Source organism: Castanea sativa, chromosome 12 (assembly GCF_040712315.1).
Source record: "Castanea sativa cultivar Marrone di Chiusa Pesio chromosome 12, ASM4071231v1".
Classification (NCBI taxonomy): Eukaryota; Viridiplantae; Streptophyta; class Magnoliopsida; order Fagales; family Fagaceae; genus Castanea; species Castanea sativa.
In genome coordinates, this window is record NC_134024.1 from 14,219,619 (window position 1) to 14,246,323 (window position 26,705).

Below are 26,705 nucleotides of genomic sequence, written 5' to 3' on the forward strand. Positions count from 1 at the left end.
TCATTATGGAGTTACTCAATTTGATTGTTTTGAGTTTACTTTAGCATATAGATTATAGAAGAGTCTGAATTTGATAAGTACGCGGTGTAAATCATATCTTATCACGTTAATTTTTTTTTTACTCAAAACTCAATATATGTCACTACAAATAATAACAATCTATTGTATCATATTTCACAAATCGAATAGGATATTAAATGGGTTGTTATAATGTGAAAATTATATTCAATTTTTAAGTAAATGATGATGTGACATTCTCTTATTAGTGAATGTAAACCAAGGAATTTACAATCCCTTGTAGAATTTTGAATTGATTATGGAATGGTTACTTATTAGGAAGAGAATTTTTATTTTCCGTGTTTATTGTTTTTGATTAAGTGCGGTGTATAGGGAAATTATTTGAGGGGGAAAAAGTACCACTATGGAAATCATATTTGGGGCAAATGCCATGCACAAGAATGAGTAGCTAGCGTTGAATTGAAGGATGCAGTGTTAGTGTGTAAACTATAATGTTGGATGTGAGTATAATTTGGAGATGGCAAAGCCATACTGTACCACCCAAAAAAAAAAAATTAGAGTCCGTTTTCCATAATACATTATAATGGAAAATTTAGTCTACCCATTTCGGGCATTTACATAAATATAAGAAAGAAAACTATTCTATTCTAAATTCTATTTCAAACATTTTTCCATCATCCTTTTTTTTTTTTAATTCTTTCTTCCAACTGTCCAAGAAATAAAAAACTTAAAACCAAATATTTTTGTCTTGCAAACAAGTTCAGCTGAAGAGGCATGTCATCAAGCACAAGAAGCCCACAAAAAACACCCAATTCGTTGAGACAGAGGAAGAAAAATTATAGATTCTTGTTGTAATAAATAGGGAGAGAAGAGGTGTATCAAGGAAAAGGGGAAGTAAAAAAAAAAAAAAAAAAATCAAAGCTCAAATTTGAGCTCAACCGAGATAATGAACAAAAAATTCTCACCTTTTAGTAAAAGGATGGAGGAGAGAGGAGACTGGAGAAGCACCAGTGTCAAGTTCAAGGCTAGATTAAGCAAAGATTTGAAAATAAAAATATAAATGGAATTTGGAGAGAGTATAAAAAACTGAGAGAGTTAGAGTGAAATAAAAGAACTAAAGAAGTTGATCGGAGGTGAAAGGTTGGTTTGAGAGTGGAGAGGGACGAGAGAGTGAAAGAGCTAAGAAAGGAGATAGAGATTGACAAAGCATTAAAAAATTAAAAATGGAGAGCGAGAAATCTAATAAAAAACAAGTTTAATTTTAGCGTTCTAGTTCCAGCCTTCTACCATATGCTACAATTTATTTAAGCATTTGATACATTCAATTTGGTTTTTTAGTGTTTTGTGTGCTAAATGTTAAAAGTTTAACACATCTCTTGCTAGTGTTTTTACAACCTATTTCACAATTAGTTGAACTATCAAGTTGTGAGTAGTGCAAAATTACTTTTATAGTTTTATATGGCCTCACCACTAATATCATGTTAGTTTGACACTAATTACAACATATCAACCTAGTAATTAAGAAAAGGGTAATGACCACCGCTCTCCCTTGGTGCGGTGGTCACTGTACAAGTATAAATACTTGTAGGGTGTGGAGGGGCAAGGGTCAGAGTTCAAGTTTCCAGGAAAGAGTTTCACACACATAAATACTTAGATTATACTAGAGTAGAAATTCTATCTTGTATAAAAAAAATAAAAAAAAAAGAAAAAAAAAAGAAAAGGGTAATGTTATGTCGATAAGGTTTTCAAAACAATTTCATAACAGATCTTAAGTAATAAATTATTACTAGTTAATAAAAAAATAAAATCAGTAATGGTCCCAAATAATAACTAGTAAAGCTTACTATCTAGGATACTATGCGAAAATATTGTAAAAAAGTTACCCATGTAATGTTGCTCTTAACCTACGTAGATTATTGATTCAAATGATATACACGAATGGAAGCAATTAATCTAGAAACATATAATTTTCAAAATATCTTTCACAACTTTTACCCTACAGAGTTTTAAGATCATAATTAATTATTTTATACTTATTTCACAATTATTTTAATGTAGCTGACTGTGAGTAGTGGTGACGATGACTCGTCCATTGCAACCACGAAACATCATGCCTTCTCGGCTAGGTGAGGGACCCATATGTCAAGATTTCTGTCCAACTTGATACATAACATATCCAAAACTAGATAGATAAGTAAGATGAGCAGTTTCAGGTGGTGACCACCATAGCAATAAAGCATATCCATCAACTATTCAGTCCCACTTGTTGTTTCATTATATCCAAAGTACACAAATGGCATATCCAGTGGGCCTCTCACAGAGCACAACACAAAAAGGTTTCTACATTCTTTAAAAAATAACGTGGAATTCACAAAAACTTTAGCTTTAGCTTAGCTTTGTCTCTGTCTTTATTCTTTATTTTTTGATAATATATATTATTTATTACGTTAACTACCAACCGTGTTGGGAACTGTGTGACATCATCACATAAAGGTATCCATTTGTTTGTTGTTTCAAATTTTCAATGCGCCACGTCATTCTTGTCCTACTGTTTCACACACCTGCCTTGAAACTTCCAACAACGTTCTATAGTTGGTGTGCGCTTGGGAGCTGTGAATGATGTGAATGTTTTAAAAAATAATTATACAAATAAAAAATGAATATTTTATTAAAATAATTTTTAAACTAAAATATCATGATATGAATATTTTTTAAAACTAATTTTGTAAATTATTATATTATTATTACTATAAACAGAATTTTGTGAGAATATAGGCTAAGAAAATAAATAAGCTACAAATTAGACATTAAAAAAATAGTATGTTACAAAGTATAAGTAATAAAATTTGAATCTATTTAATACATATCTTTAAAGTATACATTAATAATTAATTTTATTTGAAAAAAATTATGAAAATTTTATCAAAAATATTAATGATCTTTTCACTTTTTTATAAAAACTTTTTCTAAAATAATTGACTGTGAACATGTGATGCGTTAGTAAAATTCATAAAATTTATTTAAAAAAAAAAAAATTGGCGAGTAATCGGTCTGCTCCAACTGGTACAAAACTTGATAATATCTTTGGCAAAGTATCATCAGCAGTGACAGTGGAAAAGACGGACCGTCCCTTGACTCTGAAACTGACACCTATCCAACAAATATTATATTCAATTGAAAATGTCTAGACTTGAAAGACCACTCTTATTTACAGGTCAAAAATCCCCACGTGTCACCCCAATCCACTTGGCTCAAAAAACCCAGCTGCTGGTACCAAACTCATTCCCACTTTTGCTTCCTTACTTTTAATTCATTAATTATTATCAAAATATCTTCCAATCTTCCATTTAAAGTGTTAAAACCGTGGGAACAAGCCCGATCCTCTACTTCACAGCCAGACTCCGTGTTCTTCATTCCTTAGCGTTTTCTAAACTCCTAACACATATATACTGTGGGGTCATGAATTTTGAGATTTGGCCGAGAGTATATGGTTTTGGCCGAGAAGCATGGGTGGTTCGAATTCGAGGAGTACTATCTCCTCGGATAAAGCCAAACGCAAATCTAGTATAAATCCTAATGATCAAGGATGACCTTTCAAGAAGTTCTAATGATAGCAACGAGTATCATGAACGTACAAGAGAGATAAGGACTCAAAAATATCTAAGAGAAAACTGCTACCACCGCATTAATGAGGAAGTGACCTCTGAACAGTATTATGGCAGCCTTACAGCCACCCCAGAAAACTTTTAGAGGGGGCTGATAGGACAACCATCAACTGTCCACATGTAGTCTACATGTACGGTAAGGATGAAGGGAGAGAGGTAATATAAATAAGGGTAGAGATCCCAGAGAAAGATAGATGAAAAAAGGAGAAGAGAAAGCACTATAACAATCTCAATAACTCCTGTAACCATGGTCATCCAATATACGCTAGAACAGAGCTCCTCGGACTGTGCCGAGAACCAACTTTCTCGCACAAACCGGGTTCAATTCTTGTTGGCTCATCATCCAAAACCATATTAACTGTTATCCAAGCACTAAAGCCTAGCTCTTTGACCCACTCTCTACAAATTTATTGTACTGGGTTCACTGGGCCAAGATCCCTTACATTTTGGGCTTGGTCTGAAAATTGTGTCCCCACAATTGGCGCCGTTTGTGGGAAGAGCTTGTGTGATAGTGAGTGCAACGGTTAAATATGATACAATTAGGCTCCCATCAGTAAGAGTCCCTGGGGAAAGCCATTGTGGTGGCCAGTTTGCTATGTGAGCAAGTCACTACATGAGGCACACAGTTGTTGTCCTAACTTAGCTTCCGCTCAGGTCTATACTACAAAGTGTGGATTATACAAGGAGGATTGCTAAATGGGGCACAGTTCTGGGGGCTTTTGACATCAAGTACATGCCTCGTACCTCTGTCAGGGGCCAGGTCCTCGCGAATTTGGTGGCCGAGTTCGCTGAACCTCAATTAGAAGAAATGGCAGCAACATATGAGCAATTCAATGGGGCTTTGCGACGGGGCTAGTCCTTGAAGGTATATATATTGATATCTTCTAATCTTTTGAAGTGGTTAAACAGAACCTTAGCTGCGCCGGGTCCTCGGACCTCCTGCTTTGGGGAAATTAACACACACTGGCATCTATTGAAGTGGTTAAACAGAACCTTAGCTACGCCGGGTCCTCGGACCTCCTGCTTTGGGGAAATTAACACACACTGGCATCTTTTGAAGTGGTTAAACAGAACCTTAGTTATGCCGGGTCCTCGGACCTCCTGCTTTGGGGAAATTAACACACACTGGCATCTATTGAAGTGGTTAAACAGAACCTTAGCTATGCCGGGTCCTCGGACCTCCTGCTTTGGGGAAATTAACACACACTGGCATCTATTGAAGTGGTTAAACAAAACCTTAGCTATGCCGGGTCCTCGGACCTCCTGCTTTGGGGAAATTAACACACACTGACATCTATTGAAGTGGTTAAACAGAACCTTAGCTATGCCGGGTCCTCAGACCTCCTGCTTTGGGGAAATTAACACACACTGACATCTTTTGAAGTGGTTAAACAGAACCTTAGCTATGCCGGGTCCTCCGACCTCCTGCTTTGGGGAAATTAACAAGTAATGACATCTCTCTTCAAAGTGTTTAAATTATAACTCAATCATGCCTCGGTCCTCGGACCAGATGATGTGAGAAAGTTAACACTTTATGGCATCTCTCTTTAAGGTATTTAAACTATAAACTTGATCATGCCTCGGTCCTCGGACCACATACTTTGGGGAATTATCATTCCACAGCATTTATTTGTTTCTCACTAAGTGTCAAAACAGGCCCAAGATTATAACCAAATCCTCAGATTGGTAGCTCTGAAAGGAGCAATTCACAGTATAATATGGGGCGCTTGAAACGACATACCCACAAATGTAAATCAAAGGATCAAAGCAGAATCAACTCTTAAGAATTCAAAACCCCACTTTTCTCCTCGGATGCGAGGAGAAAACTGGAGTTTTGAGGGGCTATTGTGGAATCATGGATTTTGGGATTTGGCCGAGAGCATGTGGTTTTGGCCGAGAAGCATGGGCGGTCTGAGTCCGAGGAGTACTATCTCCTCGGATAAAGCCAAACGCAAATCTAGTATAAATCCTAATGATCAAGGATGACCTTCCATGAAGTTCTAATGATAGCAACGAGTATCATGAACGTACAAGAGGGATAAGGACTCAAAAATATCTAAGGGAAAACTGCTACCACCGCATTAATGAGGAAGTGACCTCTGAACAGTATTATGGCAACCTTATAGCCACCCCAGAAGACTTTTAGAGGGGCCTGATGGGACAACCATCAACTGTCCACATGTAGTCCACATGTAGGGTAAGGATGAAGGGAGAGAGGTAATATAAATAAGGGTAGAGATCCCAGAGAAAGATAGATGAAAAAAGGAGAAGAGAAAGCACTATAGTAATCTCAACAACTCCTGTAACCATGGTCATCCAATATACGCTAGAACAGAGCTCCTCGGACTGTGCCGAGAACCAACTTTCTCGTACAAACTGGGCTCAATTCATGTTGGCTCATCATCTAAAACCATATTAACTGTTATCCAAGCACTAAAGCCTAGCTCTTTGACCCACTCTCTACAAATTTATTGTACTGGGTTCACTGGGCCAAGATCCCTTACATTTTGGGCTTGGTCTGAAAATTGTGTCCCCACATATACAATCCCTCACTTTTCTTACTCCTTCAACAGAGACAAACACCACCATTTGCTTACTTATATCTTCTACTACTATTTCAATACAAACTAACTTTAAGTGCTGAGTGAGAAAGGAAAAAACAAAAGTCTTTTTAGTATATTCCACTACTATAAATTAAGATCTTTTTGTGATTTAGCTATGTTTTAGACATATATGGATATTTTTAAGCATTTCTCGTGATAAAGATAATTTTGTAGTTAAATCATGACGAGGAAAAAGAAAACGAACCCAATAATCCTGTCGGCATTGCTTGCTACAAACGACTATATCATGAAGTCTATAGGTTCATAACGAAGCTGACGACTCTAACAAAGGGACGACGACATAAGCTGACAAAAACAAGCTAAAGAGGGTAAGTGAACCTCCGTCTGGTCTGATATGGCCTTACTTGATCTTCACGCATACGTGTATAATGAGATTTCATGCGCCACACGCTTAACCCTAATCAGGAAGACTCCTACAAGGAAAAAAATTTTAGGAGATATACAAAATCCAAGAGGTTCTCTCCTATAAGGAAAGAACTTCTTGGCCAAGGCACGGATGTCAACCCCACACTGCTATAAATACCCTAAAACCCTCATAAATCAAGGTACGCATAATTCACCTTAGCTCTAGCATTCTAGAGTTGTGAACAAGAGATTTTTTTAACTTGACCATCGGAGGGTATTTGGCCGATACCACACTAGTACTTCTCTTAAGGTCTTCAGCTTTTGTGTTGTGCAGGTTCTCTATTGGGAGCACGTGAGGACCGTGTAACTTACTAACGATTTTTGGCATCATCAGTTGGCGCCATCTATGGGAAGTTTGGCGACTTGTAAAGCTACGCTATCGCTTCCCGAACAAAGAGTTGCATGGTACTCACTCACTCGATGATGACCACCAAGAACGTTCAAGGAGACGAACCACGCACAACAGTGCTCGAAAGACAAGTCCAAACTCTAGCCATCGTTGTGGAACACCTCACCAAACAAAACTAGGATTTGGAAGAACAATTGCGCCAAAGGAACGCGGGCGCTAACACCCTAGAGGAAGACCAAGAAGGAACTAGCACAAAGAGAAGGAACCAGGAATGGCCGGAAGGTAGCAACGCCCCAAGCAGGCCAGAACGACAGGACACAAGCCGGCCATCTGTCACCGATACCGTCTCACCTCACATAGTTGCTGAAATGCAAATGATGAAGGAGAGGATGGACTGCATGATGAACGCCCTTAGAGGACGGGTGTCTAGCGATCTTGATGACCTAGTCCATCGAACTGACTTGCCGTTCATAGCATCCGTCAGTTCATTCCCCCTTCCACAAAAGTTTCATATGCCGCAGGTAGAAAGCTATGATAGGTCTAAGGATCTCTTAGATCACTTAGAGTCTTTCAAGACCCTGATGCACCTTCAAGGGGTGTCGGACGCAATCATGTGCAGAGCCTTCCTTACCACGTTGAAGGGACCCGCAAGGATCTGGTTCAGTAGGTTGACGCTCAACTCCATTGGTACTTTCAAGGAGTTAAGCACCCAATTTGCCTCGTACTTCATCGAGGGGCACAAGTATAAGAGATCAACCGCATGCCTGATGAATATTAAGCAGCGGGAAGATGAGACGCTGAGGTCTTACATAACTCGCTTTAACAAGGAGGCCCTCTCGATCGATGAAGCAGACAACAATATACTCGTAGCGGCGTTCACCAATGGGCTTTGGAAGGGCAAGTTCCTATTTTCTCTATATAAGAACGACCCGAAGACCATGTCAGAGGTGCTTTACAGGGCGACCAAGTACATGAACGTGAAAAATGCACTACTGGCCTGAGAAGAGAAGCCCAAGAGAAGGGAAAGACACGAAGATGTACAATCGGACAGGGGGCGAAAGATGGCTAGAACTGGAGAATGACGGGAAGACCGACGCTTCAAACCACCCGCGGGGAAGTTCACAAGCTTCACCTCGCTGACTGCCTCGATCGACCAAGTGCTAATGCAAATTAAGGATGAAGGAGCCTTGACTTTTCCCAGCAAGCTAAAGGGAGATCCTAACAAGAGGTCAAGGGACAAATATTGCCGCTTTCATCGTGATCACGGCCACGACACAGCTAACTGCTACTACTTGAAGCAACAAATAGAAGCTCTTATTAGACAAGGAAGGCTACAGAGGTTCGTTAGCAAGGAAAAAATAGACCTACCGCAGGAACAGGCTCCCCGACGGGAGAACGAGCGCCCCAAACCGCCCGTAGGAGATATAAGAATGATCATAGGAGGCACCGCGATTGCCGAGTCGTCAAAAAAGGCCCATAAGACTTACCTTAGGATGGTTTAGAACATCTAGCTGACGAGTTCCGTACCCAATATAGCGCAGATCGACAACCCCTTCATTGGATTATCGGAAGAAAATGCATGACGTCTTCACCACCCACATGACGATGCACTCGTCGTTAGCATACAAGTAGGAAACTATAACATGCACCGAGTTCTAGTTGACAACGGCAGCTCAGCTGACATCCTCTACCACCCCGCATTCCAGCAGATGGGGATTGGTAGGGAGCGACTAGTTCCAACTAACGCTCCACTCGTTGGCTTTGAAGGGACGAGGGTATTCCCCCTTAGTGTCGTCACTTTGGTTGTAACTGTAGGTGACTATCCCCAGCAAATCACTAAGAATGTAACATTCCTCGTGGTCAATTGCTCGTCGACTTACAATGCCATCATAGGATGGCCTACCCTCAATTCGTGGAAGGCTATAACCTCAACCTACCATTTAATGATCAAATTCCCTACTGACTATAGAGTAGGGGAACTGCAAGGAGATCAGGTGGCTACACGCGAGTGTTATGTAGCTATAATGGAAATGGATGACCACCTCCAGGCCATGAGCATAGAAGAACATCGGACAATGATGGAACCCATTGAAAGACTCGAAGATATACTTCTTGACGATTCCTGACCAGTATGAACAACCAAGATCGGCACCCTTGCAGATCCGACAATTCGCCAAGCGCTCGTAACTTTCCTCAAAGAAAACCGGGACGTATTCGCTTGGAGCCATAAAGACATGCTAGGAATCGACCCGTCAGTCATGGTGCACAGGTTGAATGTGTCACCTTCCTTTCCACCCGTCTGTCAGAAGAAACGGGTGTTCGCCTAAGAGAGAGATCGAGCTGTGACGGAAGAAGTTCGCAAGCTAAAAGAGGCAAGTTTCATTAGGGAAGTTTACTACCTTGATTGGTTGGTGGACATCGTGATGGTCAAGAAAATGGAGGATGTGCGTAGACTTTACGAACCTGAACAAAGCATGCCCTAAAGATAGCTACCCACTCCCGCGGGTCGACCTCCTGGTGGAGTCTACGGCTCAACACCAGCTACTGAGCTTCATGGACGCATTTTCAGGATACAACCAAATCCAAATGAATGAAGTTGATCAGGAGAAGATTTTGTTCATAACTAGCCAAGGCCTTTTTTGTTACAAGGTCATGCCATTCGGCTTAAAAAACGCGAGCGCAACATATCAGAGGCTCATGAACAAGATGTTCGCATGACAGATTGGGAGAAATGTCCAGGTATATGTTGATGACATGCTAGTGAAAAGCCGAAGGGAAGACGATCACTTGGAGGATCTTAGGGAAACCTTTGACACTCTTCGTTCCTACAACATGAAGCTTAATCCAGGCAAGTGTGCCTTTGGAGTGACGGGAAAATTCTTAGGATATATAGTGTCCCAGAGAGGTATTGAAGCTAACTTGGACAAGATTCGGGCTATAATAGAAATGGAACCCCCTAAAAATGTAAAAGAAGTACAAAGCCTTAACGGCAAGATTGCCACGCTTAATAGATTTGTATCCAGAGCAACGTATAAATGTCTACCATTCTTTCGCACACTGAAGAAGTCTTTTGAGTGGACAGCTGAATGTCAATAGGCATTCGAGAACCTGAAGGTCTACCTTTCTTCACCACCGTTGCTAAGTCCCTCACAACCAGGAGAAGAATTGTTCCTTTATTTGGCTGTCTCCCCGACCGTCGTTAGTGTGGCCTTGGTCAAAGAAGACGACAAGGTGCAAAGGCCCATATACTACGCCAGTCGGGTGCTTAATGGTGCAGAAGAAAGGTACCCTCTAATGGAAGAGCTCGCATTCGCTCTAATCACAGCCGCTCGTAAGCTCAAGCCATACTTCCAAGCCCATACGGTGATTTTCCTAACTGACAAGCCCTTACGACAAGCGAGGAGCAGTCCCGAAGCTACCCGACGTATGGCGCTATGGGCAATAGAGTTGAGTGAATTCGACATACAATATCGCCCACGTGCTGCCATCAAGGGACAGGTGGTCGCCGACTTCATTGCGGAGTTCACTAATGCGGAAGGCCAGGGGGCAGAATATCCCCAATGGAACGTATACACAGACGGATCATCCAACAGACAAGCTGGTGAAGCAGGGGTCGTACTTCAATCTCTAGAAGGTGATGAGATCGAATGCATGATCCGTCTCAACTTCCCTACAACTAACAACGAAGCAGAGTATGAATCCTTAATAGCGGGACTAGATCTCGCCAAAGCAATAGGGGCGGCGAATATGGTTATCCATTACGACTCCCAAGTCGTCACAAACCAAGTGAACGGTGATTATGAATGTAAGGGCGAAAAGATGAAGAAGTACTTGGAGCAAGCAAAGAGAAGGGTAAACGAACTGCAGGCCAAGATTGTCCAAATTCCAAGGGGAGAGAACGAGCAAGTCAACCGCCTTACCAAGGCCACATCAGTAGAATACATGATCACCCTCGACAAGGTATTCTCCTTTATTCAGCTCTCACCATTGATAGATGTCGTCAATGTGCAGGAGATAGGTTCCGAAAGCAATTGGACCACCCCCTTAATTTCATACTTAAAAGACAGCATGCTGCCTGACAGGAAGGAAGCCGCAAGAAAGCTAAAGGTCCAATCGGCGCGATTCGTCTTAATAAAGGACGTCCTATATAAGAAGGATTTCTCTCGACCGTACTTGAGATGTTTAGGCCCGGGAGAAGCGGATTATGTCATGAGAGAAGTACATGAAGGGATCTGCGGCAACCATTCAGGGTCGCGGTCATTGGTGCATAAATTGATTCGGACTGGATACTACTAGCCAACTATGCAAAAGGACGCCCAGACTTACGTCAAAACCAGCGAAAAATGTCAAAGGTTCAGCAACATCATCAGACAACCAACAGAAGAGCTGATCCCAATAACAGTTCCCTGGCCGTTCGCTCGATGGGGACTGAACATCATAGGCCCATTCCTGATGGCAGTAAGGCAAATGAAGTTCCTAATAATCGGTATAGACTACTTCACCAAATGGGTGAAAGCTAAAGCACTGGCCACCATCACTGAGAAGAACGTACAAAGCTTTGTTTGGAAGAGCATCATTTGTAGGTACGAAATCCCTAGGGTCTTGGTCTCAAACTACGGAAAGAAATTTGACAATGACTCCTTCAGAGACTTTTGCTCACAATTAGAAATTAGGAACCACTACTCCTCCCCTGCCCATCCTTAAGCCAACGGACAAGATGAAGTCACGAACCCATCCTTACTCTGAATGATCAAGACTCGGCTCGAGGGGGCAAAAGGCGTATGGCCAGATAAGTTGCCCAGCGTACTATAGGCGTATAGGACGACGCCCAAAACCCCCACAAGAGAAACTCCGTTTCGACTGGCATATGGACAATCACGAGCTGCAGGGTGGACAATCACGACGAGGGGAGGAACGGCGAAGCCATACGACTACAACTTGATCTAGTTTACGAGGTTAGGGCGACAGCTGAACAGAGACTTGCACGATATCAGGACCTCATGGCCAAACACTACAACTCCTAAGTCAAACACCGAGACTTCAAAGTTGGAGACCTCGTCTTGAGGAAAGTGATGGGCGTTGCCAGAGACCCCACACAAGGAAAGCTCGGCCCAAACTGGGAAGGACCCTATAGAATCACATCATGGCTAAGGAAAGGCACCTACCACTTGAAGACACTTGATGGACAGAAGTTACGTCATCCGTGGAACACCGAGCATCTCAAGAAGTACTACTAGTAGAAGACAGCATGAAGAACGCTACTCCTCATTTCTAGTTTATTTCTTTTAGTCATTTATCTTAGTTTACTTTTGCCTACAGTAGTTTTAACCCCAAATGGCAGAAGTTTATTCATGGAACAATTTTCTACTTATATATATGCATTCATCATAATAAAAGGAGTTTATTTAGAAATGACTGACGCATGGACAGAATTGGTTAGTCCTTAAGTGGACGGATTCATGATTACGTCCAGAAGTGGACGACCTTATTATCAAGTCCACAAAGTGGACGAGTCTACTACTAAGTCCACAACGTGGACAAATTTATTATTTAAGTCCACAAAGTGGACAAATTCATTATCAAGTCCACGAAGTGGACGAGTCTACTACTAAGTGGACTAATTTAGTACCGTCTACAAAGTAGACGAGCCAAGTATACAAAGCAGAGGATCTAACGTCTACAAAGTGGACGAGCACATTACCAAGTCTACGAAGCAGACGAGCTAATGTCCACAAAGTGGATGAGATTATCATTACGTCCACGAAGTGGACGACCCCACGAAATGGACGAGTCTACTACAAAGTCCACAAAGTGGACGAATTTATTATTTAAGTCCACAAAACGAGCGACCTCATTCAATCCACCAAGTGAACGAGTTAATTAAGTCCACGAAGAGGACATTCAATATAAAGTCCACCAAGTGGACGAGTTTATTAAGTTCAAAAAGTGGACGGGGTTATTAAGTCCACAAAGTAGACAGGTTCAATATAAAGTCAATTAAATGGACGAATTCATTACAAAACCCATAAAATGAACGAATTTATTACCAAATCCACAAAGTGGACGAGTCCATCAAGTAAAAGAAAGCTGACGCTATTATCCACAAATAGACGGATTCGTGAACAAATTCCCACCCATGAAAAGGACGCGTTCAAAGAAGAAGACGGTTTAAAACCGTTAGAGAAGACGAGTCTAAGGACACCTTAAGTAGATGGCTTCGCCCTATTTTACTAAGTACAAACGTATCTTGACATACAAGTGCAAAGGATGAACACACACACTAAATGAAAAGCAACACATATACTAAGGGTGACGAGTGTAAAAGACTACAAATAAAGTAAAGTTTTTACAAGAAAAACCCAAAAACAAATGGGCATCAAACATTGTTTAAAATTAAATCCAATTTACAACAAAAAGAAAGAAGAGTTGAGTTCAAAAGGCTAGGGTGTCTTGAGGATTCTCTTCATTCTTGGAAGGAAGGTCCTTGACACCTTGAGAAGGAAGGTTTTTTGCAGTAAGAGGATTGGCTGACGGGGTCAAAGGGTCGACGAGTTGATCCACGGCAGTTTGGGCAAGGACGACGCTATCATCCTTTGGGTCCGCCTCGAACTTGGTAGCATCGTCACTTTCCTCAAAGATAGTATCACCCACAGGAGTCGATGGTAGAGGCTCGTCCATAGTGACTTTGGATAAATCCAAGTCAAGGTAGACAAACTTGACCTGCTTTAGGCAGTCCTCAAATCCGTCACCGTAGTAGAGGGAACAAGCATCTATGAAGGGCTACGAATCCTTATATTCTGCCACAGCATCGTTCCTGGCCGTTTCCAGCTTTCAACTCCTTTTCTGCCATCACTTTGACTTCTTGTTCTTGCTTCCTCTGATGACCCGCCTCCGCTAGCTGTTCCTTTAGCGCCTTCACATCCTTATTGAGAGTACAAGAAGCCTCCTTGTATTGCTCCTGCTCGTCAGTCAAGTTCTTGATGCGCTGATGCAGACAGGTGATCACTCCCTCCTTAGCGACGCCCTTATCTTGCAAAGCCTTCATACGAACCAGAGCCTATATGGCAAAGATGACATTAGCTTATTGAACCCCAGTAGTGTTGAAATAAAGAAAGAAACATACCCGAGAAAGGTCAAAAAGGCCTGACGCCCCCAAATCCTCCAACACTTGCTCAGCACAAGTGTCTATCTCTTCGCTTTTGAGGATGGACTCCATCACCTCGATGGCGTAGCCCTTGTGGGTTAGGAGACGCCGATCAAGTCCTTGAGTGACAGGACCTGACGACATCATTAACCCCTTGCTTGCCCTGTGGTTCGACTTAAGGGGTGACGACTTTTTAGGCTGTTTATCCCCAGGGGTGATAACATCCTTTTTGGGAGGACAATCGCCTTTCCCGTCAGCCTTTCCCGTCAGCCTTTCTCTTAGCAGCCACCTTCATGACAGCCTTAGGAGCTGACGAGGACGTCCCTTCCCCCTTTATCTTTTTCTCCTCTTCCTTCCTCTTAGCAGCAGCTACCCACACCCTTTGCCTAGCTACCACCATTTCTACAAAAGACGGGAGACAAGAATCAGAACAAGAGAAACGAAGAAAAAAAAAAGATGGGAGAACTTAAGGGATGCTTACATTGATGAGAATAGGCGTTTAACCTACGAGCCTCCGGCGTCGGCTCCAGACCTCCGTAGTAAAGATGTAAAGTGTCGAGTGTAATTAGGTCTCAACACATTAGCTCGTCCAATGGAATTACTGTTACCCGACGGATAAAATCTTTTTGTTCAGCTGTGATATGTGGGCGAACACTAGCTAGAAAAAAAAAAAAAAAAAAAAAAAAAAAAAAAAAAAAAAAAAAAAAAAAAACTAGACGGTGTTAGAGATTTGAAATAAATAAACTAAGTTAAGAAGCAGACGGGATTAACTTGAATCCCTGACATAAGCCCAAGTGTTGTCAAAACCATAGGGCATTGACTCCCACTCCTCCTGAAAACACACCCAGTTCGTCCCCTTGACAAAAAAGTATCTGTCCTTTCAATTCCTATTTGAATTGGGCATATCCGACACCAACGTTAGCTCTTTCTTCCTTACTGTGAAATGGTATATCCCCTGGGATGAGGAGATATGTTAGGGGTGATAGCATTGGGGGCAATCTGGTTGACGGATAAACCCAAAAAATTGGCCAGCTGACAATAAAGTGCCGTCAGTGGCAGTCTCAATCCTGCAGCAAACATGGCGTTGTACATGCCAACGTCCACGGTCTGCCCTGAATAACATTTCTCGAACTCCTCAAGGAGACAGATGGGAATGTCGTCCGGAATTTGGTAACGGACACGTAAATTATTGAAGACATTAACCGACATCGTCGGCAAGAATTCATTGACGGTCCATTTCTTAGGCAAAATGAAATGACGGTCATCTCCAAGGCCTCCCGAAGTACTCTCTAAGACCTCCTCACCACCGTCAATTTCACCCCTGTTACTCATTCTTTCTTCCTCCTCACCACCGTCATCTTCATCCCCGTCACTCTCTCTCTCTCCTCTTCCCCATCATCACCCTCATCTTCTCCCCTACAACTTCCTACTTCCTCGTTAGAAGATTGGGCTGACATTTTCCTCTTTGACGACCAGGAGAAGCCCTCCTCAGGCTCACAACCTGATTGGAAGACCTCGTCGTAACCTACTCCTTCACGGATCGACGATTGTTCACTCGTCGCTTCTCTAGACATCCGACTACCTACAAGCGACGATTTCATTCTAAGAGCCTACGATGACGGCTTGACTATGGAATTAATTAACTAGAAAAAATGAAAATAAACGATGGAATCAAGGAAAAGAAAACTTACAAGTGGGCAATTCCTTGAAAAAGATGGACGGTCCTAAAAAGGCAATGGTAGCAAAAATGATGACGAGGGTGAAAGGCCGACAGAAAAGTAGCTTGGAAAGCAACGGGCTCTTTCTCTCAAGATCAGCGGAGGATGAAATGTTGAAAATGAGGGAGGAGTTGAAATATATATAGGCAAAGAATGCATGAAAGATGAAGCAACACGCTCGTCCAGAAACGGAACCAATCAATTCGCGCCACGTACTTAAAGCATTTAATAAAAGTGGCTTGAGGCATCACACATGAATGACCTTTCTAATGATGTTAACTCCATAACGCGTCAGCTAGAGCTGATGAGGCTATGGAGTAGGGGCAACTGATAAGGATAATTTTGTAGTTAAGTCATGACGAGGAAAAAGGCGGTGAACCCAATAATCCCGTCGACATCGCTTGCCACAAACGACTACGTCATGAAGTCTACAGCTTTATAACGAAGCTGACGACCCTAATAAAGGAACGACACCCTAAGCTAACGACCCTAACAAAGGGACGACGCCCTAAGTTGACGACCCTAACAAAGGGACGACGCCATAAGCTGACGAGAACAAGCTGAAGAGGGTAAGCGAACCTCCGTCTGGTCTGATATGGCCTTACTTGATCTCCATGCACACTTGTATAAGGAGACTTCTTGCGCCGCACACTTAACCCTAATCAAGAAGACTCCTACAAGGAAAAAAATTCTAGGAGATATACAAAATCCAAGAGGTTCTCTCCAATAAGAAAAGAACTTTTTGGCCAAAGCACGGATGTCAACCCCACATTACTATAAATACCTCAAAACCCTCATAAATCAAGGTACGCATAATTTACCCTAGCTTTGGCATTCTAGAGTTGTGAACAAGAGATTTCTCTAACTTGACCGTCAAAGGGTATTTGGCCGGCATCACACCGATACTCTTCTTAAGGTCTTCAGCTTTTATGTTGTATAGGTTCTCTATCAAGAGCACGTGAGGACCATGTGACTTACTGACGATTTTCGACATCATCATCTTGAATCCACAATATCTAGTGGGCTCTGAAAAGTTGGTCATCTGAGTCAGAGAGTGCCAGTGCTCTCATCTTGAACTTGTTGGACGAGGAAGCCATGTTGGCTTAGAGGAATCTTAAGAAATGAGTCGGGAGAAAGAAGTTCAAGGAAACAAGACACCTAATGCACCATGGAGTGAGGAGGAACTCGAAGAAATGGGTTTGTGAAATCCATGAGCCTAATAAGAAGACAAGGGTTTGGCTTAGGACATTCCCACCGCATAAATGACAGGGCATGCACATAATGTGGTAGTAATTGCACTCCGTGGCCAATATGAGTCTCAATTTCGTAAACACAATGCAGTCACTGCCACTTCCAGTGTCAGCAAAGGAGAAGGATATTTAGTAGGCAACAACGAAGGCAACTGAGGTGTTTCGGCTTGTAGAGTCGAACAAGGTATCCGAGAATGAATTAAGATCAATACAAAAATGTAATGTTGGCCATGACGGCGGCGAAGACAGAGGCAAAAGGTGATTTTTTTTATAGGTGCTTTACAATTTCTTGCACTACGTTACCTCCCGTCCAAGTGGAATATCTATGTGACCACTTGATGCAGGACAACCTAGGCTTCCCACATTGAAGTTGAAATATGCATCTATCTTTGGTGACATTAATATATACATGTATATATATATACACACACACTTACATACATACATACATACATGGATATTGAACTTTGTTTAAATAAGTATTTTATTTTCTTAAAGATTTTTATTTATAATCCTTGTAGATTTCTCATGAGTGTAAAGGTTTAAAGTGGCTAACTCTTTAACTAGCACCATAAACCATATCCCACCAAATAATGAATGGTTTGATTCAAACAAACTCTTTAAAAAAAAGTGTTTTTAAAAGGTTTTAATAAAGAAAAATGTTATATCCATAACACTTTTACAACAAATTTTAAGCCGTACATTATGTAACGACCCAAGGAAAAGCACTAGCCACATCTGCGCTATATTTCAAAAGGACTAGTCACAATTGAGGCTCCTTGCAGTTGTTAATAAAGTCCAGTTCAACCCAGTAAATACCCGATGTGGGACTCATCACACACCAACACATATCACACAATCAATCAAATTGGAGCATCACAATCTCCCCCACTTAAATCCTTAACGTCCTCGTTAGGGCCCACTTTGTGGGGTAGTGTCTCTGAGCCCACACGGGGTTACCGGGCCGGCTCTGATACCATATATAACGACCCAAGGAAAAGCGCTAGCCACATCTGCGCTATACCTCAAAAGTACTAGTCACAATTGAGGCTCCTTGCAGTTGTTAATAAAGCCCAATTCAACCCAGTAAATACCCGATGTGGGACTCATCACACACCCACACACATCACACAATCAATCAAATTGGGGCATCACAATCTTCCCCACTTTAATCCCTAACATCTTCGTTAGGGCCCACCTTTTGAGGTAGTGTCTCTGAGCCCACATGGGGTCACCGGGTTGGCTCTGATACCAAATGTAACGACCCAAGGAAAGGCGCTAGTCACATTTGCGCTAGTCACATTTGCGCTATACCTCAAAAAGACTAGTTACAATTGAGGTTCCTTACAGTTGTTAATAAAGCCCAATTTAACCCAGTAAATACCCGATGTGGGACTCATCACATACTCACACACATCACATAATCAATCAAATTGGGGCATCACAATCTCCCCCACTTAAATCCCTAACGTCCGCGTTAGGGCCCACTTTGTGGGGCAATGTCTCTAAGCCCACACGGGGATACCAACCTGGCTCTGATACCATATGTAACGACCCAAGGAAAAGCGCTAACCACATCTGCGCTATACCTCAAAAGGACTAGTCACAATTGAGGCTCCTTGCAGTTGTTAATAAAACCCAGTTCAACCTAGTAAATACTCGATGTGGGACTCATCACACACCCACACACATCACACAATCAATCAAATTGGGGCATCACAATCTCCTCCATTTAAATCCCTAACATCCTCGCTAGGGCCCACTTTGTGGGGTAGTGTCTTCGAACCCACACGGGGTTACCGGGCCGGCTCTAATACCTTATATAATGACTTAAGGAAAAGTGCTAGCCACATTTGTGCTATACCTCAAAAGGACTAGTCACAATTGAGGCTCCTTATAGTTGTTAATAAAGCCCAGATCTACCCAATAAATACCCGATGTGGGACTCATCACATACCCACACACATCACACAATCAATCAAATTGGGGTATCACAATCTCCCTCACTTAAATCCCTAACGTCCTCGTTAGGGCCCACTTTGTGGGGGTAGTGTCTCTGAGCCCACATGGGGTTACTGGACCGACTCTGATACCATATATAACGACCCGAGAAAAAGCACTAACCACATCTGCGCTATACCTCAAAAGGACTAGTCGTAATTGAGGTTCCTTGTAGTTGTTAATAAAGCTCAGATCTACTCAGTAAATACCCGATGTGGGGCTCATACACACCCACACACATCACACAATCAATCAAATTGAGGTATCACACGTATTATTGACTTATACGGGTGGGAAAAAAGTATTTTAAGTTGTGACTTCAAATTAAAACCAATAACAGCTTACTACCTATCATTTGTTGTGACAATAGTGGACATAACATTTCTCTTTAATAAATAGTTTTTTCAAAAATCTTCCAAAGCTATCCCTTTTTAAAATGGACATTTCAAATGACTGTAAAAAGATAACTTTTCAAGATTATCCTTAAATAAAAACCCTCTAAATGGGCATTTTTAATTAAATCATTGATGGATGCATTCTTAAAAATCAATTCCTAGATTAAGTTCTAAAAGGCCTAAAATTCGTATTTTCAAAAAAGCCATGGGTTGTTTTCCCTAAAATAATTTTTCCCCACAGAAAACCATGTAGACATCTTCTTTATTAAATCCACTTTCAAAAAGGCTTGAAATTTAATCATGGAAAATCAAAAAATAACTTTAAAAAGGAAAAAAGAAATTGCTCTTTCTTAGCCATCAAAATCCCTTTCTATATATACTCATGAGATAACCTTTTTCAAACCCTTTTAAAAAACTCATTAGATTTTCAAAAATAAGATACTCATCTTTTTAAACAAAACCTTTTTTTTTCTTTTTTTCGAAAAGAAAATACTCGTCTTTTCAAATGTAAATTGATATCCATTTTTAAGAGATGCAAGGAATATTATTACCTTTTTAAAGACATGATTTTTAAGAGGGTACAAAGTGTCCATAATTCACCTTAATTGAATTAATGGCATCCAATCAAGCAAGCATTTCCCCCCTACACTAAACATTTTGATTTGTTATGTTTTTGTACGAGAATGACACTTGGATAATAATCTTTTTTTCATATCTCCTTTATTACGTTGTAGAGTAATATTCATATGCTAAATATTTATTAAATACTCACATGCTAGCTATGTATATTATTTCATGCAACGTATATTTTTACATGTTACTTATAAATATTTTTACATGTTTGTTTGTACATACTCCTTGCAAATAATATCGCATGCTATATGTATGTAATATTTTACTCACATGCTATGTATATTTATTGTTTGTACAAAAACTCTTAAAAAAAGTCAAGTATATAAGTTACATTTTAAAATGTGATTGTTGTAATTAAATTAAAATAAGGTATAATAATTTGGATTGGCGGTGTGGGGTGCCTAATACCTCCATCACATATAACCAAATGTCAGAGTCCAAGAATCTTTGGTTTGAGACCTTTGGTTACCTTAATTAGCTTAGGAGCCCCTAGGATTGAATTTTAGTTAATTAGTGTTAGAGGGGACCACAATTTGACTCCCTATAACCACTCTAAAAACAGGCCTGTGTGACGTGATATCAAATGCCAGAAAAGATTTGAGTGTGTCTTCCTCATCACCAATTAGTTTTGAGGTGAAATGACATAGCTCATGATCCGACAAATAGTATCAGAGCCAAGGTCATGGGTTCAAGTCACAGGAGTGTCATTGTGAGGGAGAGATTGTTGAGAGACCACAATTTGACTCCCTAAAACCACTCTAAAAACAGGCCCACGTGAAGAGATGTCGAATGCCATAAAAGATTTAAGTGTGTCTTCCTCATCACCAATTGTTTTGAGGTGGAATGATATAACTCACGGTCTGACAATCAGGTGACCAATTGCACTTAGAATAAACCAATAGTTAGTGGGGACTCCATAAAATAAAATAAGAAAAGAGTCTCACCAACACACACATCATCACACGTTGCCAAAAGAAAGAAATAAATAGTGTTGTTTTTTAATAAAAAAATAGCAACACACCCTTCCAATGCGGATGAAGTCGATAGGGGTGGTTTCCTTTCTCTTAACTACCGATCGGTGTCCATAGTTGGTTGAAATTGTCCCCCCCCCCCCCCTAAATCTCTCACACACACACACACACAAGCATAGCAAATGCTAAGAGAAAATTTAATTATATTCTAAATTAGATTTCAATTGTGCGTTAATTTTGTGATGTGTCCACTTAAGTTTTTAAATTTTGGTGCCAACGTTTTGTTTGTTTTGACAGAACACTTTGTATGAAGATAGTTTTTTTGTGTTTTCCAATGTTTAGTAGTATCAAAAAAAATGAGTCAAATGAAAACTATTTTTGATCAATAAAAAAGTATGTTTTATTTTTAGAGATTATGTTCCACTAAATTTTTTTGGAAAAAAAATCTATCTCACAGCAAGCTAAATAAAGGGAAGTTATGAGATTATTTTTCAACTCATTTAAGTTTGCTACCAAACATAGGAAAATAAGATAGTTTTATGGAAAATACTTTTTAGAAAATGACCCATTTTGTAGACAACATTATTGCCGAAACAAACATAACGCAAGTGAGTTAATGAGTGCAAAATACTAAGAGTCCAATATTAATGAAAAAAAACAATCATATACTTATTCAACAAAAATTTCTACACATTTTATTTTATCAAAATTAGAATAAAAATGATCATAAGTAGTATTAAACTTAGACAGTTTTAACATGCATCTAATTGCGTTTATTTTTCTAATAATTTAATTAATTATGTATATTTTATGACAAAAAAATGTGTATACAAGAGTTATAGCTTACAAGCTAGTAAAGTGAAGTACTACGTTCATAATATTCTTACAACATTTTTATAACAAATCCTATTTGGTAAATTGCTACTGAATTCTAATTTGAAGTCATTATTGAAATTACTTATTTGCTCGCCAATAATGACTTAACACTTAGGGTATGATGTAAAATTGTTGTGTACATACACATAGCATTTCTCTGTAGAGTATTAGCATTAGGTGTACCAAATGCTAAAACATGTTAAATTTTTAGCATTTAGCACATCAAACACCAAAATCCATACATCATCAGGTGTGTCAAAATGCAATTATTTTTACAAATATGCTACAATACCGTTCTATTAATACAACAGTAAAAAATTATTCTATCTTATCTCTTCTCTCTCCTCTTATATATATATATATGGTTTCTCTTTCTCAAACCAGACGGTCTTCCCCCTCTCCCTTCTCCCTTCTCCCTTCTCCCTTCTCCCTTCTCTCTTCAAATATCTCTCCTCTCTCTTGTCCCTCTCTCACCGGTACCTCTTTTTCTTTGGGTTGTGGGTTGAAGCTCACCGGTGAAGCCACTATCAGTGGCCACTAGCCTCTCTCTCTTCTCTCTATTTCTCTTATTTTCTTTTTATTTTTATGTTCTTGTTTGTCTAATGGTGTTTGTGTTTTGGTTTTGGGATGGGTTTTTTGGTGCTTTTGGTGTCTCTTATGGTGGGTTTCAATGGCAGTGGTGGAGGATTTGGGGGGATTGAACAGTGATGGTAGGATGCGGGTTGATGGACTAGCAGGTTGGTTTGGTTTGGTTTGGTTTGGTTTGGTTTTTTTTTAATATAGTTGAGTTTTTTTTAGATTATTTTAATGTCGTGTAACGTTAAAACGGAACATGTAATGCAGAGTGTAGAGGTGGCAAAATTGGACACGATCTGCGAACCTAACACGACACAACGTGAAATTAGCAAGTTATGGGTTGAAACTTAATGGGTTAGTGTCATATTCGAGCATGACTGACTCGTTTAATAAACAGGTTGGATTAGTGTCCAATCCATGGAACCCGTTTGACCTATCTTACCTGTTTAAAATAAATAACATTTCACCAATATACCCTTCAAACCCTAGGTATATATTTTTATTTGTTATTGTGGTTTATTTTCTTTGATATATTATGATTGATTATTTGTGATATTGAAATATGCTTTTATTTTGAATGATTATTTGTGATGCAGTTACTCGTTAGTTCTGAATTTTATATTAAAAATATTTCTTTTTTTGTTTTTCATAATTCAGTTTGGTTAATATTATTATTTTTTTCATTTTGATAAAATCTGATAAATAAGTTCAACATGATTGATCCGTTTAATAATGGATCATGTTAAGGTTGAGAAATCTTAACCCGTTTAATAAACTTGTCGGGTTAGTGTTGATCCATATAATCGGATACTCATGAGTTGACGCGACACAAACCGATACACAAACATGAATTGCCACTTCTAGTAGAGTGTATTGTAAATTGATCAATGGCAACTCCAAGATTTTTTTCTAGGTGGGTTAGTAGTGTCTTGAGTTAAGATTTTGTTGTGGAAGAGTAAAAAATAAAATGATTATCTTTTCTTTTTTTTTTGGTATATACAATTGTCATATTACATACAATAATCTAACATAGTATTCTAAATAGTATATAATACAACTATAATGTACAATAGTCTAAAAAAATTATTAATAGTTTAAAAATAGGTAAGACAACAACAATTGAATGTATAAATAAATATAAGTAAATAACTAATCATAATATTTGGCAAATTAATAATAATTTATTATAATCATATGTAATATCAATTAAATAAAAATATATGATAAAGAAGAATAGTAACACATCTAAGAGTAGGCTTAGGAGTAAACGTGAAACTAAGAAAAAAAATAGTAACTAATATAAGATTTTTCTTTCAAAGTGTATGGATATTTAACCACACACGTGGTCATTCTCTTAGAATTGGAGCAAGTACTAAAAGACTTTTTGGACTCGAAAAACTATAAACTACTTATCAAACTACTTGATTAGACATAAAGAAACCATAGAAGGGAGAAAGGAGAATGAGAAAAGAATTATAGATGTAAATATAGATTAGCCGGTTGTACAAGTTATGTAATTTTTTTGCTGATGAAGAAGAAAATTACAAGAAAAAACAGTTTCATTTTACCATCAACGGCAAAGTAAACTAGAGTTCAGAGTGAAAGTTTATTTATTTATTTATTTTTAACAAATGATCAATTTTAATAGTAGTGCTACTAACATAACATTTACGCAATAAAATATTGGTAACAAGTTATTAAATGTATATAAAAAATTGATGTCAAGTTATGAGATTAGATAAAAAGTCAATTATAACTTGTCATTTAACCTTTATTGTTAAAATGTTATAAAAATAACACTAGATGATCCTATTTCAAGTTTATTTCAATTGAGTTTAAATAAAATTTAGAGTCAAGATATTCAGAATTTTATTTTAAGAGATCAAAATAGAATAATATATTTTGGGCTAGGCCAAGGGTTTATTTGAACTTGGTCATAATACCATTCCAGAAAATGATGTGTTAAAATTGATAAAGCAAGTTTTTGTTGGGTAAATGTCATTTTGGAAGGCACGCCAGACGCGCTAGTACTCTAATAAATATTAGTAATAAAAAGAAAATGGGCGAGTAATTTCTCTCCTCGCACGGGTGCAAAACAAAAACCGAAGTTGATAATATCTTGACCATGAATCACCAGCGGTGACCGTGATAAAAGACGGACCATCCCTTGACGCTGAGTATGATACCTATACACAATCGAACATTCATTCCTTTTATAGAGTAGAGGAGAGTGGGGGCACACATGCTACTTTTTAGCGACGGCAAAACTATGCCCAATCACTTTTTTCCAAAAATCCTGTGTGGGACAAATTCCCCACGTGTCATCCTACAATGCCCCACAATCCACTTGGCTTAAAAGGAAAAGGCCATATGGTACAAGTATCATCCAATCAAAATCGTTAAAACCGTCGGCATAGGGAACCCTTTATCACAGCCTGTCCACTATATCACGCTCTGTGTTCCTGATTAAAAAATCATAAAATTGTATCCAAAAAATAAAAATCATAAAATTCATAACGCCTATATATATGTCCAACACTCCCTCTTCTTACTCCTTCAACAAACACCAACATCAGCACAACCCTTTGCTTACTCATATCTTACTACTTCAATACAATCTAACTAAAAGTACTGAGTTTTCTTCTCATAAAAAGAAAGTACTAAGTTTGATAAAAAGAGCATCTTTTTTTTTTTTTCCTATCAAAAAGAGTCTTTTTTTTTTTTTTTTTTTTAGTGTAATCCATTACTATAAATTAAGCACTTTTGAGATTTAGCTTTGTTTTAGACATGAATCATATAAGACATTCCTCAGCTCCACAATATCTAACACAGTTTGATATTAGGTCCTTGAAGTTGGAGAGTGGTAGTGCTAGCATGATGAACTTGTCGGAAGACGAAATCATGTTGGCTTCTAATAATCCTAAGAAACGAGATGGGAGAAAAAAGTTCAAAGAGACAAGGCACCCAGTGTATCGTGGAGTTAGGAGGAAGAACTCACAGAAATGGGTTTGTGAAGTGCGTGAGCCCAATAAGAAGTCTAGAATTTGGCTTGGGACTTTCCCCACTGCAGAAATGGCAGCGCGTGCACATGATGTGGCTGTCATTGCACTTCGCGGCCGATCTGCATGCCTCAATTTCGCCGACTCGACATGGAAGCTGCCAGTTCCAGTGTCGACAGCGGCAAAGGATATTCAGCGGGCAGCAGCGGAGGCAGCTGAATTATTTCGACCAGCAGAGTTGTATGAGGTTTCTAGGGATGTATTGAGTCAAGGGTTAGAAAATGCAACAACAACAACTACAATGGCAACAACATTAGAGGCGGCTGAGACAAAGGCAGAAGACGTGTTTTTTATGGATAATGAGGCAGTTTTCGACATGCCAGGGTTGTTGACAGATATGGCAGAAGGGATGTTGTTGTCTCCACCTCATTGTTACAATGAAGATGACATGGAAACTAATAGTAACATGGCATTATGGAGTTACTCAATTTGATTGAAATATTAATAATTTATAGCTTAATAATATTGAGCTTAATTTAGTGCCTTCTCAAAAATAAAAAGAAAAGGAGAAGAAGCTTAATTTAGCATATAGAACGGTTGCGTATTAGGAATAGAATTTTTATTTTCCATGCTTATTGTTTTTGGTTAAGTGTGGTGTTATAGGGAGGGGGAAGTCCTGCAAGGGAAAATCATACTTTGGGCAAATGCCATGCACGAGTATGAATAGTGTTGGTAGGGTCACCGTGTCCCAGAAAGTATGATTAGTGTTGAATTATATTCCGTTTTCCATAATGTATGGTATAAGGTATATTTTTGCAAAATAAGTTTGTACTTTAATATTTAGTCTACCCATTTGGGGCATTTACATAAATCTAAGAAGGAAAGTTACTCAGCGTCTTCTTCTTCTTTTTTAAATAATAATAATAATAATCTTTCTTCCAAATTTCTAAGAAAAAATAAAAAAATTAAAACCAAACATTTATGTCTTGCATAAAAGTTCAGCTGAGGAGGGAAGTCATCGAGCATGGAGTTTGCATTCAACATCATTCTTCCTGATTACTAAAAGATTTTATATCTATCA

At 39.3% G+C, this 26,705-nt stretch overlaps 3 protein-coding genes and 1 pseudogene across 3 annotated transcripts; all 4 read left to right on the plus strand.

Moving 5' to 3' along the window:
• The first annotated feature begins 8,704 nt into the window (after positions 1-8,704).
• LOC142620221 (uncharacterized) lies at positions 8,705-9,187 on the plus strand. Its single transcript, XM_075793623.1, has one exon. The coding sequence runs from the start codon at positions 8,705-8,707 to the stop codon at positions 9,185-9,187; it is 483 nt and encodes a 160-aa protein (XP_075649738.1).
• A 108-nt stretch (positions 9,188-9,295) lies between these two features.
• LOC142620222 (uncharacterized) lies at positions 9,296-11,357 on the plus strand. The gene is made up of 3 exons (XM_075793624.1): positions 9,296-9,376; positions 9,783-10,076; positions 10,158-11,357. Exons 1-3 carry the CDS (start codon positions 9,296-9,298, stop codon positions 11,355-11,357), a joined length of 1,575 nt encoding a protein of 524 aa, XP_075649739.1.
• Positions 11,358-15,919: 4,562 nt separating this feature from the next.
• Positions 15,920-17,435, plus strand: LOC142620224 (dehydration-responsive element-binding protein 1D-like; annotated as a pseudogene).
• A 7,948-nt stretch (positions 17,436-25,383) lies between these two features.
• Positions 25,384-26,370, plus strand: LOC142620879 (dehydration-responsive element-binding protein 1E-like). The gene has a single exon (XM_075794177.1). It carries the CDS (start codon positions 25,413-25,415, stop codon positions 26,115-26,117), a length of 705 nt encoding a protein of 234 aa, XP_075650292.1. The 5' UTR covers positions 25,384-25,412; the 3' UTR covers positions 26,118-26,370.
• Positions 26,371-26,705: the final 335 nt, after the last annotated feature.

Excerpts from the sequence above, each read along its gene's own strand:
- LOC142620879 (XM_075794177.1), top strand. The coding sequence starts at position 25,413 with ATGAATCATATAAGACATTCCTCAGCTCCACAATATCTAACACAGTTT.
- LOC142620222 (XM_075793624.1), top strand. The coding sequence starts at position 9,296 with ATGCTAGGAATCGACCCGTCAGTCATGGTGCACAGGTTGAATGTGTCA. Across the intron at positions 9,377-9,782 it reads CCGTCTGTCAGAAGAAACGG|ATTGGGAGAAATGTCCAGGT; the intron begins GTGTTCGCCTAA and ends TTCGCATGACAG. Across the intron at positions 10,077-10,157 it reads TTGCCACGCTTAATAGATTT|GCATTCGAGAACCTGAAGGT; the intron begins GTATCCAGAGCA and ends GAATGTCAATAG.
- LOC142620221 (XM_075793623.1), top strand. The coding sequence starts at position 8,705 with ATGCACCGAGTTCTAGTTGACAACGGCAGCTCAGCTGACATCCTCTAC.